The sequence below is a fragment of the Salminus brasiliensis genome, chromosome 8 (assembly GCF_030463535.1).
Source record: "Salminus brasiliensis chromosome 8, fSalBra1.hap2, whole genome shotgun sequence".
NCBI classification, from domain to species: domain Eukaryota; kingdom Metazoa; phylum Chordata; class Actinopteri; order Characiformes; family Bryconidae; genus Salminus; species Salminus brasiliensis.
In genome coordinates, this window is record NC_132885.1 from 35669120 (window position 1) to 35683553 (window position 14434).

The following is a 14434-nucleotide window of genomic DNA, read 5'->3' on the forward strand; positions in this document are numbered from 1 at the left end:
AGTTTGTGTATCAAAATTTAACACTGAGACTTAACACTTAAACTTGGCGAGGGCAATAAAATAATAACAGTAATTCTAAAGATGAAACAATTTTCTCATATTGACAACATGTACTTCAGGCATTCACTGCCTCAGTCTGGTATTAGCAACACAAGCTTGAATTTTGAACACTTGCTACTTTGGTGCATTGGGTGGCGCTGTGTGCCTCTTACTAGAAGTTAATCACTTTTAACTGTGACCCACTCAGGGTGAACCAAGCCCCTGCTCATCATTTTCAGTCAATAGGCAGGTGCTCAGTGTTGATCAGTGGCTTGATCAACCCCAAATGGGTCACCTTAGTAGTTTGACTCAAGTGGAAAGACCTGAAACACCTGATGACCCATGCTGTAACCCTCCATGACCTCCATGTCCTGCTCAGTCTGTGACGCTCAGCATGCTGTATGTCCCTGCAGAGATTCCTGCCAGCAAAACCCTTAGCATCCAACTAGTGGACTTACTCCTACAATGAATGGAGAATTGAGAATGACAGAAAGGCTACAGTAACTCAGATAACCAATCTGTATAAGCGTAGTGACTAATAAAAATGCATCTCAGAATTTCACAACAAATTAAACTTTGAGGCAGATGAGATAGCAGAAGATCACAATCGGGTTCCACTTCTGGTTAACCAGAAGCGGTAACCCTTTGTGAACACTACTCTGTCTCTAGCTCCTCAGCAGTAATCCTACAATATCTAGAGCAGGAATCTGAGTTTTGCTTATTTTATTTATTTGCAAGACAACTCAAATCTATTTGTTTATTTTGCTTACTTAGTTTGTTTATTTGCAAGACAAGGCAAACCCGCTTCTTTTCAAGATGCCATTATCCTAGATGTTCACATATTTTCTACCAACCGGAAATGTAAAGCATGTCTGGCGTGTTATTAATAATAAATTAGGTAATTAATACTTTATTAATGAATATAGCAATTAATTATTTTCATTAAGGAATAAATAATTTAGCAACCATCCATATAAAAGGTATTTGAAAGGGTTCGAAACATCTTCTTGCTGCTATTCAAACAGTAACATGAGAAATGTTTTTTTTGAGTTGGTATATTGAAACAGCCACAAAAATATAAAGTTAAGATATTGTTACATGTACTATACAGTAATGACAGCAATGATGTTTTACAATGAAATATTGATTGATTTAAAAGTATCCAACAAACACAAAACATCATTACAAAAAAAATTGGAATGACAAATACAGGAAACTTCAGCATGAGAAAAAATTAAAAATGAAAAAGAAAAAGAAAAGAATAGAAGAGTTAATCAAGTAGAACCAAAATAATTCTGCATATCCCTGTCCTGGCAATAATAGTTATATTATTTATTTATATGTATATATATATTATTTGAGACTGTGACTGACAACTAAGAACTTACATCTTACTGACTCTTACTGACACTTACATGTCAGTAAAGCACTGTTTTGGTAAAACCAACAGCATAAATCTAAAATATAAATTAACTTATTAGCCTATATGATATTTAAACCCTTAGAATTGGCATAGACATACTGACATATTTTCACTAAACTACACTACAATTTGTCAGGTTCAATGATAGTTCTGTGAATCTTTTTCACCACAGCAAACATCTGCTATAAAAGACAGTGCTATTAAAGATCTGTTGCATTTTTATATCCCCTATACTGAAAAGTATAGTCCTTTGTGTTCAGATGTTTTCAGTACATACATTTAGATAGTAAAGTCAGCTCTGACCTGCAGATGTCACAGTGAACCTATGAGGCTGGTGCCTTTATTTGGCAAAAGATACAGTCATGTAAACACTGCCGAACAAACACAGAGTCCTGCAGGATCTGGCACCAAAACATTAGCAGCAAAGCATTTAAGTTCTGTAAATTGCGAGGTAGGGCCATTATGGATCATGTCAATAAGCTTTGGTTGCCCAAAACCCTGTCGTCATTTACATCTTTTGGTAGGTATTGACCACTGTGTACTGCACTGACCCAGTGATCTAGCCTTTACAATCTGGCCATTGTTAAAGTGGCGAAGACACAACGCACACTTTTTCTGCTTCCAACACATCAACTTCAAGAATTGATCGGTTACTTGCGGAATAATATATTCCATCCATTGACAGATGCTATTATGGTGAGATGATCAATGTTATTTCCCTTCACCTATCAGTGTTATGTTATGGCTAATAAATGTACAGTTTTATAGTACACCTATAAATGTGTATGGAAGTATGTGTGGAAGTACGGAGTTTTAAATAATGTGGTTGTTCCGTGTTAGTCCAAAGACACGATATAAGCGCTGGTCATCGTGTCATGTACCCAGAGTTTTCCCCCTCCTCTTCCTCCTCCTCGTCTTCCTCCAATAAACAGTCATTTTCTGGGTCCAGTTCCCCCCCCTGCGTAGCCATATACCCTCTTTTTGTCCTGTCATGCCTGATCGGTTGGTCCAGCCTCATCTCAGGGAGGTCTTTTTGCTTTTGCAGTTCTTCATTTCGCAATTCTGCCTGCACGTTTCTATGGAAATGAAAGTGTGTCTGAAGCCCCAACAGTGTGGGCTTTCCGGTTTGTGTCTTTGACAGATCGAGATCTTCCGCTAGTTCTCTTGTCAATAGCGGTAAGACAGGCTGCCTACCCTCTTTAGCATCACTCACCTCTCTCTCTTGTGCTTGCATAGACACCAGTGTTACTGAAGACAGGTTGATATTCCTAGAAGTGCCTGCTTCTGCCTTGTTTATTTGCCCTTCTTCTTGTCCGCTTTCTTTCAGCATGAGAGGGTCTGTTTTTTCTATTCTCAAATCAACCAAGGCTGATTGCTTGTTGTCTGCAAGCTGCTTGTGCAGAAGCTGAGAGAGTGTTATACTGCTGGAAGGAGGCTGGTCAGCTTCAACAGGTGGAAACTCAGCATTACGTCCCCCAGAATTCTCTGCCACTTCACAGAAATTGATGGCTGTGCTAGTGGAGATTTGCCCACTGTTGGTGGCTTGGGAATCACTGTCGTTGATGCCTCGGTCCATGTAGTTACAGTCATTCTCTCTTTCATTGTCATCGTTGTCATCATCATCCTCATCTTTCAGCTAAAAGAGGGAAAGCATGAATCTCAGTTACTTCTTTTGCAAAAAAGTATGATTTCTGTCCAACACACTATTATGGTGGGCTGGTATCCACTTTTTTTTTTGTTCTAAATACAGTTATAACGTCTCAAAATATTACACGTTGGTTCTACGCTTCTGTACAGTCCCACTCTGCATCAAGTTTCCTTTGCTCACAGGGTCACACACTAAGTACACACTGCATGCAATTATAAATCATTCAATGTATGTTAAACCATCTGTCTGACAATCAAAATGTTAGTGCCTTAAATCAGGAGAGATAATCTGGTTAGCCTTAGTTTGGTCGGCATAATAACATTCTGTTCACCACAGAACACGCTCCAGATGTTTTGGGACCTACCTTCTGTGGACACCCCCACTTCTGTTTTCTTTTTTGGAATAGTTTATTTCTGATTTTGTACCTGCGAGTTACCCAACCCGTATGTATTCTCTCCCTTACCCCCATCACACATGCCCGACACTAGTGGCCCTCCGACACATGTGCAGCCAGCCACACCTCTTTTTCAAACTACCGCTGATGCGACATCCCCAGGCAACCAACACGCTTGGAGGAAAGAGCCATTTACCCTTTGACGCACTGGCTAGCAGACGCCAGTGACGGCCAGGGCAGCTCTAGAGTGATGTGGGGGGAGTGCGCCATCTACCCACCCTAAAGAGAGCAAGGCCAACTGCCCAAGCTGCCGATGGCTAGCAGCGTGATCAGGATAGGAACCAGTGATCCTCTGATCACAGTGACCGCGCCTTAGTCCGCTTGACCACCCAGGGCACCAACACCCCACTGCTACTTTAAGTTGGGCCTACTGCAGACACAGATGTGCAAATGCACACAGCTTGTCTAGACCCTGTAGAGACGTAATGCCAATAGAATAGGTCTCTCTGGAGTAGATAAACATGATGCCAGGCGTGGTCTAGAGGAGTATAAAGCTCCCCCAGCATTGAGCTGTGGATAAATGGGAACTTTGTTCTCTGGAATGATGGTGTTCAATCCAAAACATTTGGGATTACTTGAGGAGTTAGTGATAATCAAGTTCCTAACCTCACCAACATTCCAAAGTCTAGAAAAAAGCCACTTCCCTGGATAATAGAGACAGTGACTCAAACAAAAGCAGACTAAAGAAAAAACAATGAATGAGCAGGTGTCCCAGTACTTTCGTCCATATAGTGTACCTCCCACAAGCAAGCCAAATCATTGATAAACAGCTTGCTGTTAAACCCTTTGCAGAGGATGTGTTTCTTACTTCTTTGTTCTCCTTTTTAGGGTTGCCGGCCTCAATCTGAGAACCTTGTCTTGACTTTACGCTGCAATCCACTTCAGCTACTGACAGATGCGCCTCCTCTGGGGAAAGGTAGTTACCAGGCACAATAGCAGTCTAAGGAAAAAGTGGAAGCGAGAGAAAGGTGGGTTAGATTAAAGGAATATAGAGTTTTCCCCTACTCCAACTTGCTTATGTGGTGTCCGAAGCATTTAGTATTTATACAAGCAGCATTCCTATACAGTAGTATGAAATCCAGTGTCAGAAATCATCTAAGCAAGTTTTTTTGGGCCACAAAACCACATCAGCAAGCCTATCTAAGATAGCAGCAGGTTACACAGTGCTAACTGATGGGGTATATGGTTTCAATACTTGGTAACTACATTAGCCTTAGTTTTGTTGCAAAAAGAAAGAAACCACATCTTTCTTTTTGTTCATGAAAAGATCACAAATTATTTCTTCAAAGAAACTCTGTAAACAACATTTCAAATTATCGTGAGGCAGAACGAAAGCCAGAGACGCAGATAGAGGTTGTACTGTGGCAAAACAATGGGGGGCAATCCCCAATGGGGGACATCCACCAGAGGCAAGAGAGCTACTGCAGCTCTGTGCCTTTGGCATGGAAAAGCAATTGTGTCACCTACGCACTAATTCACACCACACGAGACACAACAGAATCTTACAGGAAAAAGCTTTTCAGGTGTCACACGTTCTGTTTTGTGGTCTGACCTTTAACAGTGACCGAAAGACTAAAGACTTAACATTCTATACATACATCCTGCCTTCTCTCCTGAGTCTTTATTATACACCATGACTAGAATATACTGTAAAATCTTTTCAGTACATTGTGATTATGGTATGGAATAGTTTAGTCATCATTTACTTTTAGTTTCTGTAAGACAAAAATCTAATTTTGTCTATTCAAACCATTTTTACAAATCTGACAAGAGGTGATGCCAAAAGGGTGACAACAAACCTCACAAGAGACATTCACATTATTACTAAAAACAAATTAAATTACACTCAAGACAGATAATACAGACCATGCTTTTGGGGATATACAGTCGTATCTATTACATTAAACCAAGATTAGTTTTACACATGGAAGTGAAATTCTATCACAGTGTTAATGATGAATTTGTATGGGTAAAGGAATCTTTATATAAATGTCAGAGATCCTCCTCGACTCTTTACTCTCAACGCGTCACTGTCACACCCAAAAAAAAACCTGTGTGACAGTTTTGTACCTTCGCTTCTGAGAGTGGAGGAGACTAAACACTCACTAAAGCTGACAGAAGCATGACTCCTCTCTGAAGACCTTTGGAAAATCTTTGTATACTTGTGATTTGTATGTTACAGTTTCCAACACTTGACGTTTTCCACGTGTCCCCACGAAACCCCTTTTTCACAGGATGTGATGGAATATTTACCAACATGCCAATTCACATAGGATTAATATAAGATGCTGTTGTTTTACAAGTCATTGTACAGAAAAAATAGACTGCAGAATCTTTACTGATGCAGTCTGAAAAAATGACAGACAGCAGATTCGGACAATAATGTACCGGTAACGATAAACAAATTCTGTCTGAATTGGGCTTTTGTCTTATTACTTTGCCAGGATAAGTAAATTATGCTCATTATACAGTAAACTAAATAGGGTGTGTATGTGGAGAGTCCAAAATACTGATTTGTTACCCATTAATATCTTTACTACCTTACCCTACGCTGTTATTAAATGGATACGAAATAGTCTACAATAACAACAACATACAATAACAGGCTTTATTTTAATGAAAAGTGGGAAAAAGAGGGGAAAATATCAATCTCTGAAGACAACTGGGGAGGGAAAATTGGTTAATTCCAGTGGCTACAACAAGTTATCCAATCTGAAAAAATAATTGTTGGAAAAACATTCCTGGATTTTTTTTTATTAACCAAGACAGAAATGGTATCAGGGTTCAGGATTCAGGTGTTGGAGAGTCTTCTGGGAGTGCACTATACTATCTGGATAATTGAAGGCTACCCCCAAAGCTATTTATGTTATATTACAGAAATTGAGAAGTATTTTTTTTTATTTTATTAATTTATTATTTTGGAAAAATCTACCTCAATGGTGCTTTTTGTTTGTAACAGGAATTGTACTCTTGATTTACAATTCTTGGAACAATAATTGTGACACTGTACCTATGTTTTATATATATATATATATATATATATATATATATATATATATATATATATATATAGTCTACACGGTGGGGGGGGGGGGGGTGTAAATGACTAACAATTACTGGTTTTAGTCTTCACTTTTAGTTTTGATTCTATATTTCCGATAAATTAGTATTGCCCCAGTCTAACAACCTTCCAACCACATAATTTACCAACAGTTCTGTATACATAGAAATGTCTACAAAAACATATTTACCAGACACATTTTACAGTTGTGTGGCTGTATTCATAATTACTATTACTATTGGCATAAATGCAGTAATCCCCTTTTGTTTCTAACATTCTAATGTTTACCTCTACCTTCTGTGACTTTTACACCCCACCAGCACACCTCCCTGTTACATAGTCACATCTCCTACTCCTACCTCTGTTCATCAAGGTGGGCCTTCTAACATAAGTTCCTGGAGTTTTTTCCCTTCCTACAGTCATAATTTCTTCAATAATTTGTTCTTTATTACATCCATTTATAGAGGAAATTTGGTTCTATGAATACAGATTGTAGTCCATCTATTTCTCTGCATACTGTCTCTTTTGATCCTGTTGTTCAATAGTCAGGACCCACAGGACCACAACACAGCAGGTATTGTTTGGGTGATGGGTCATTCTCAGCACTGCAGTGACACTAACATGGTGGTGGCATGTTGGCATATGTTTAAGTGGATCAGACACAGCTGTACTGCTGGACTTTTAAACACAGTGTCTGCTCATTGTCCACTCTATTAAACACTCCTACCCAGTTGGTCCACCTTGTATATGTAAAGTAAGAGACTGAAGCTCTAGTGTTGCTGAACAGCCATCCTCGATCCTCCTTCATCAGTGGTCACAGAATGCTGGCCAGAGTATGTTGCCGGCTGTATACTTTCAAACGTTGGACTGTTCTCAGTCCAGCCATGGCACTGAGGTGTTTGATAACTCCAGCAGCACTGCTGTGTCTGATCCACAAGCACAACACACACTAACATCTCCACCTAGTCAGTGTCATTACAGTGCTGAGAATGATCCACAACCAAAACAACACCTGCTCTGTGGTGGTCCTATGGAGTTCTGATCGTTGAAGAACAAACAAAATATTTGTCAAAACAGATGGACTAGAGACTACAATGTCTGTTGTGTGAAAGCATTTGGAAGAAATGAATTTATTGTCAGATGACATTTCAGTTATGTTTGGGTAGGTGTCAGGTTTTACCAGTGCTTTTGGCAGACTGATTATCCACTTGCAGAGCAACCTAGTATAGACGAGGCTGGCTGTGAAAATCAGCAAACCCAGTCCAGCCAGTACAAAACCTGCGGTCCAACCAGCCACGAACGCCACTAAAGTGAGAGAGACAATGACACACTTTATTCAGAATACAAATTAAAACATATTAATACAGAAGACATGACCATAAGATAATCCTTTATTAGTCCCACAGTGGGGAAATTCTCAGTGAAACAGAACACCCAAGCAGAGTTTGTAATATTTTTCTGCTTTCTCTCGTGTCCCTTGAACATCTGGTGTGGGGTGTTTTGGTTCCATATTTGCTTTACAGAGGAAGGAAGGAAATCTCAGTGTGTGGTTTATACGCAGCCTATCGGCATGAAAAGCAGAAAAGCTTGCTTCCGAGAAAGTAATAAAGTAATAGCAGACCAAAACGCGCTAAAGAGACCAAATTGGAACGTGGGACGTAGGGGTGCTAAGGTGGCTGCTTAAAACCTAATATTGTTTTACTTAGAAACTTACCTAACTTAAAAATGTTACAAAAAGTTGTGCACACTCCTACATATAGATATGTATTATTTAATAAGTGATGTGCATAAGATTACTGCAACAAATTAACTGTATAAGATTTAGTCTAGTATTTAGCCTATAAATCAATATAATGAAAATATGTGGGGAAAAAAAAAAACTCTCAATTAAAGATAAACCCTATTGTCTTCCTTAAACTGTCTTTGAATAATAGCAAGGAAGCGGCAGTGCTGTAACTTACTAATAATAGCAAGGAAGCGGCAGTGCTGTAACTTACTGATCAGTGTGGCAAATGTTTTAAATGTTTTAGGTCAACTTAATTTTATACTTAAAGGGGTAAGAGTGAAGTTAAATAGGAAATTATTAATGACCAAATATCAAATTAAATGACTAACAAAACTAGAGATCAAACTGATAAATGGAGATGGAGATCATAAAAGCTAAATATTTGCATTCAGTAACTGCATCCTTTAGTATGAAAAGCTTCAAAGTAAGTTTAGACATCTTACCTCCTCTTTCCTCTACTTTACTGGTAAAAGCACAAAACCAGTCAGAGATCCGGGTGTTGTAGTTGGAATTAAGTTGTGGTTGTGCCTGCACACAGTAATTGCCACCCGGCTGAAGATTTGGTACAAAACACTCGTATGCGCTAAATGTGGTATGCTGCTTCTTGAAACGTGCACAGTTTTTGAACACATTATCCTGAATTAAACAAAACATAAACAAAAACACAATAAAAGGAAATGGATATGTATAATTGAGCATAGTCAGCATGGTCATGCAAATGTCATGTTTCCTGATGTTTCCTAGCGGCCCGTTTAGTGACCAGAGGCCCTAAAATGGAATCTTGTGGAACATTATATAAAACAACGTTTTAGAACGACTCCCACACACAATTAGAATTGAAACCATTTTAAATTCTATGTTTGTGCTTGAATGGACAGGTCATTCACAACACAGACAAATGCTGTATCTGTACTATCACCAGGAAAAAAAAACTGACTTTCTCTAGTAAATTACTGGAGATACACATACATGCATGTGATTGTTTAAAAACAAATTTATCTATGGTTGTCTTTAAAAACTAAATGTCTTAACATAGGATCCAAGCTAATTTAGTATTTTAGTAAGGGCTTCACCATGGCAGTCTTACACGCATCTGACAAAACAAATACACCACTAGTTGACAGAGAATAGAGAGCTTATAAAAATGCACAGTATAAAGTAACATTCAGGTATATTTCTTTTTAGCTTGTTAACTGACACAGAAATGGTTCAACGTGAAAACATAAGGAACACAAGTTGTTTGTTGAACTGTCTGACTGTACTGAATTCCATGGCATTACAGACACCTCCTGTCTCAAAGTAGAGGCGGGCAATGAAAATAATTTGTTATGATCAATGTTGTTACTCCAAATACAGCAAAATAAATCAGGCAGTGTATTTTATTAATTTGGTTGAATACATAGAAAACAGAATTTTTTTTATGTTCTACACTTTACCTTTTCATCTCCTACTTTCTTCAAATGTATGTCAAAACTGATCCCTTTGTAGAAACTCCAGCAATTCTCTGAGACCTGTCCTTTTGGCAGAGAAAAGCTGATGTTGAGGCAATCACCACAGCCAGACAGGGTCACAGAAGGAGGACCAATGATGGCTGAATCACAAATGAAACACAAAGGTTTTTTGTTTACATGTTACAGAACCCACAGATGACTGTATTCACTACAACTCCACAGTGTGACTTACTTTCTATATAGGGTGTAATCTCTTTTTGGACCACGGATGATGATTTGTTGCCAAGAAATGCGTTAAGGCGGAGAGTGTATTGTTGAAATATATCAGACATGTATTTGGAGACATTAATGGTTGTTTTCTTGGTTCTGGTCTTTCTTGTCTCTCCGTCATAACTACGGTGGAAAGAACACAAACATATGTATATATAAATATCCTATGTACTACAACACGTTATGTACTGTAAATATACCATGTATAGTCCCTGAATAGACACAACTTACTCTGTTTAAAGTATGAGTGAACTGGTATGGTATCCTCTCAATCTTTACACCAGTATGCCACAAATAAACACAGATTACAGATAAAGTTGTGAAAAGAATATAACAAAGAACAACGGTCCCCCCTGCTCCTTAACCACCCTCACATTGGCCAGCACTTTTCTGCTGGCCCCAGAGAAGCTGCGGAGCACACATCTGTCCCTATTGTTCAGTTTTGCTTTTACTATTGTGCAGAAAACAATATTTAAGATTTTCTTCAGCTGTTGAAGATATCAGCAGCAAATCTTCCACCCCATCTCGCAGGTAAACACAAACCCATGGAGACCTTCTTCCATTTCTTATAGGTCCAGTTCCAATGCTCATGTGTCCACCGAATGCTCTTTTGACAGTGGACAGTGTCAAATACGTGGAGGGTGTGCAACAACTGGGAGACTACAAGAACCAGCTCTTCAGATACCATGTAACATATTTCCCAAATGACGTATTTTACAGTGATGATTGCATTTGATGCATTTAAGAATCTAGAATTATTTTAGACAACTGCACTGAAAACTCTTACCCCACACTGATGATGTAGACAGTTCTTGGTGGTGTGCCTATTCCAGGACTCCAGCTCAAAGTGTGGTTGAAGTTGTTAGACAGCAGCGTTACATTTACTGGTGTAGGGAGCAGATCAGTGGCTAAAAAGACAGACAAAGCTGTGAGGCCTATTATAAAAACTAAAATACACATATAATGCATACACTAATCCTCAGAAAACAAGGCCATCCATGCTTTATTTTTATCAATGCTTCAGGAGTGAAATACACCCATGCTTTTGATTGTGGGCAATGTTTCTTACTGTGTCAATAACATTTAATTAACACTAAACTCATAAGAAGATATGGAAACTTCTGAAATGAGAGAAAGAGGTGTTAAAGAATAAACGTCTGGTCCTGGGGTGCAACACTTATAACAGGAAACATATGGGGGAGAGAAGGATTTATAGGATGTAAGTAGGTAGCAGGTAGAGTATTAAAAGTGGCCCTGACCCCAGTTTCAGCTTCAAAACCCGTTCATAACACTATACTGCTGCACTAAACCTTTTTTTTCTGTAAACAAACAACAAATATATTTGGTCTATAAGAGTGGTCTTCAGTCCTCCTCCTGGAGAGCTACCTTCTTGCAGGTTTCAACAAACCTCACACCCCAATCAGGTGGAACGATCTGCAAGGAGAAAGCTCTCCATGAGCAGGGTTATAAATCAGTGGTCTCCAAACAAACCTTGAGCGTCAAGAACCACGCAAAAAATATACAGCAGGGCCAGTATCCTCATATTAACTGTCAATCAGATTTGCAACATCACACTGTCCCTGCAAAAAGATAAGAAAAAACAACACAAAAAAACAGCACTGTGAAAAACTGCACACAGCTGCTTAATATTTGATAAGTGTTGCCTACTTTAAACAATGGTTATGTAGTCAACATTTTGAACATTATTATGGCAGCAAACAACTCATTTGTATGTAAAGTGTAAAATGTAGTTGAGTAAAGGCATCCTGAGCAGTCACATGCATGTTAGTCCTGTCCCCTGTGAAAACACTGGCTCTCCCCGAGTTTAGTCAAATCGGTGCCTTCTTATATGATAAAGGCAATTTTATTAAAAAACAATATTATAATTTAATAAAAGAGAAAAAACACTTCAACTCACATTTGACTAAATCATTCTTAAAATGGCAAATGCCATCTGAAAATTACAGATGATTACCACTAGCACAAATGTTTCCTTGTGCCAACAATTTCCTGGAGTCTTACTTTAACCTATGTATAAACACCAGTGAATAGGTTTAATTTGTATACAAACCAAATGTACCAGCTGTGGGTAGTTCAAGAACATCAGGACATCAGGAAAACAACAACTTATCATCACCACACCTTCGCAATCAACGTGAATATAACTAGGCAATGGTCAAACTCGCAGAGTCTCACTGTCTGCTACAGAAGAAGCTCTGTAATGTGATCAAACTCACAGCATAATTCAATGTTACCTTTCAGAACTATTCTCTTAATGGGTTGGTAAGCTATCTCCAGTGACTTGATACCTTCATATGATTTGTTTCATCCTGCAAATAAACAGCAATTGTGTATTTAACGGTGCAGTGTTTTCTGTAAAGAATGTATAGTTATTTTAACTTAAATCATGAATTACATGTTATTTAGGCCAGAGGTGCAGTGCCCAAATATTCACACAAGAGTCTATACAGTTCCTAGTCTTTGGATGGACCCACTGTAACAACAGGAAGTGTCTGTGGAGAAATTGTGGTGTGGCAAATCCAGGTCCAAAAGTACAAATCCACCCCAGCATTTTGTTCCAATTGCATGGGAAGGTCTACTACTGTCCAGGCAGTTGAAACAAGCTCCCGGGACGGAGTTTTACTTTCCACCTCCACCGAGACGCTACACACAACTAGTCCACTTATTTATCACTGTCTACATATAGCACGACAGGCTGTCTTACACGGTCAATTTGTCAGACTGAAAGGACAAGTCTTGTAGGTGAGCTACGATGGAGCTATCGCTGCACCATTTGCAAAACAACACAGAAAGCGAACAAAATAACGACGGCTTGGTCACAAATGTTCGTACTTACTGCTTAAAATATCTGTCCTCTGTTTGGAGGTGGTAAGTGAAAGAGTCCAACACTGGGAGGAAAATGAGAGGTGGCCGAATCATTCCTGTCTTCTGTCTTTCAGTGTTTTTTATTGAGTGAATTCGCTTTCCACCACGACCCTACCAGCTCTACCCACCCGTATTGCGGAAAGGCCCGCCTCCTGGGTGAGGATGGGCCAGTACGTCACACTCCCGACGAATCATATCGCGGTATGAACTGCTCGCTAGACGTCAGTCCTGGGGCTAAAGGCAGTGCCTGTTCAAATACGGGTGGGTAAAAAATAACGTTTCCTACCGTCATTCTTGACAATCATGTGACTCTCTTTTTTTTTTGCTATCAGGGTGTCCACACACGCCAGAAACCTTAAAGATGTAGCACAGATGGAGATTTTCCTGTGTAACTTAAAAAAAACCAAACAAATATGTGAAAAACATTTAATATATGTTTCCACTATTATACAATGTATATCGTTTTATAATTAAATGTATTTTAATAATAATACCATATATTAAATATATACAAACTGTCATATCATGATAAAATTGTTATACAATGTACTGTATTATTACATAGTATAACATATAGTGTTTTATATTTAAATGATTGTATTTAAATAATACAGTATATTAAATATATGTAAAACTATATGACTACTTAATACGTACAGTACAATTAGTTTGGCTTGAAGCACATTAGTAAATTAAGTTTAGAATATGGCTTATATAAATTGGGAATCACCCAAAGACTGAGAGCAGCACATCTGGGTACTTTGCCTTTTCCCTTGCGTAATGACCCACCCTATTTAGGTAAAATCTGTCTCTCCAATTTGACTAGCTGTAAATAGAAATGTAGATGTCTCAGACCATTTAAAAGCATAAAATAATACCATATTAATATAACCAAATCTAGCACCAAGTAGATTATAATAATTATTTTCTATAAATAGTAATTATTTCACGTTATTGCTGATCATTGATTAGCATTGTCATAAAAAAAACGGAAGAGATATTTTAATTTTGGCACCCAAAAGGGTGCGTGGTCATTCAGATGATGGGCAAGAGGCACATGTCTCTCATTGATGGTGGTGGGAAATTGAACCCCAGCCTAATTATCACATCATTGGAATTAATAACCAAATGCTTGTTGACAAATGTTTTGGTATTTTCTCAACGATAACAGTAAGACAAAATCTCTATAATGATAATAAAATTTTACTAATATACACTTATTTATAATGAACAAAAATGTCAATCAATGACCATAATGCTAATTTAGCATTTTTATGCTATTATGTTAGCGCTAAGCTAGTGGTGTTATCATTTTATCAGTCCACACCTCTTATTGAGAGTCAAGCTTAAACACTTACAGGATTACAGCAACTTCTCACTGCTGTGTCACTGCTAGGTTGAGAGTGAGTCCTAATT

The 14434-nt window shown here is 38.3% G+C and overlaps 1 protein-coding gene across 5 annotated transcripts; it reads right to left on the reverse strand.

Annotated features, from left to right (window-relative positions):
* Positions 1-1215: 1215 nt before the first annotated feature.
* crfb1 (cytokine receptor family member b1) lies at positions 1216-13147 on the reverse strand. Of its 5 annotated transcripts, none has more exons than XM_072686482.1 (9): positions 12990-13147; positions 11624-11712; positions 10920-11040; positions 10095-10255; positions 9848-9927; positions 8855-9047; positions 7806-7930; positions 4373-4504; positions 1216-3098 (listed from the first exon to the last, which is right to left on the reverse strand). In XM_072686482.1, the coding sequence occupies exons 2-9, from the start codon at positions 11673-11675 to the stop codon at positions 2328-2330; spliced, it is 1635 nt and encodes a 544-aa protein (XP_072542583.1). In that variant the 5' UTR covers positions 11676-11712; positions 12990-13147; the 3' UTR covers positions 1216-2327. The 5 variants fall into 5 exon arrangements, with proteins under 5 accessions (XP_072542583.1, XP_072542584.1, XP_072542582.1 ...); XM_072686483.1 differs by having other exon boundaries at positions 8855-8939; positions 9848-10002; XM_072686481.1 differs by having other exon boundaries at positions 9848-10002.
* Positions 13148-14434: the final 1287 nt, after the last annotated feature.

Excerpts from the sequence above, each read along its gene's own strand:
- crfb1 (XM_072686481.1), bottom strand. The coding sequence starts at position 11,675 with ATGAGGATACTGGCCCTGCTGTATATTTTTTGCGTGGTTCTTGACGCT. Across the intron at positions 11,041-11,623 it reads CGTGGTTCTTGACGCTCAAG|CCACTGATCTGCTCCCTACA; the intron begins GTTTGTTTGGAG and ends CTGTCTTTTTAG. Across the intron at positions 10,256-10,919 it reads GTCTACATCATCAGTGTGGG|TTATGACGGAGAGACAAGAA; the intron begins GTAAGAGTTTTC and ends TTTCCACCGTAG.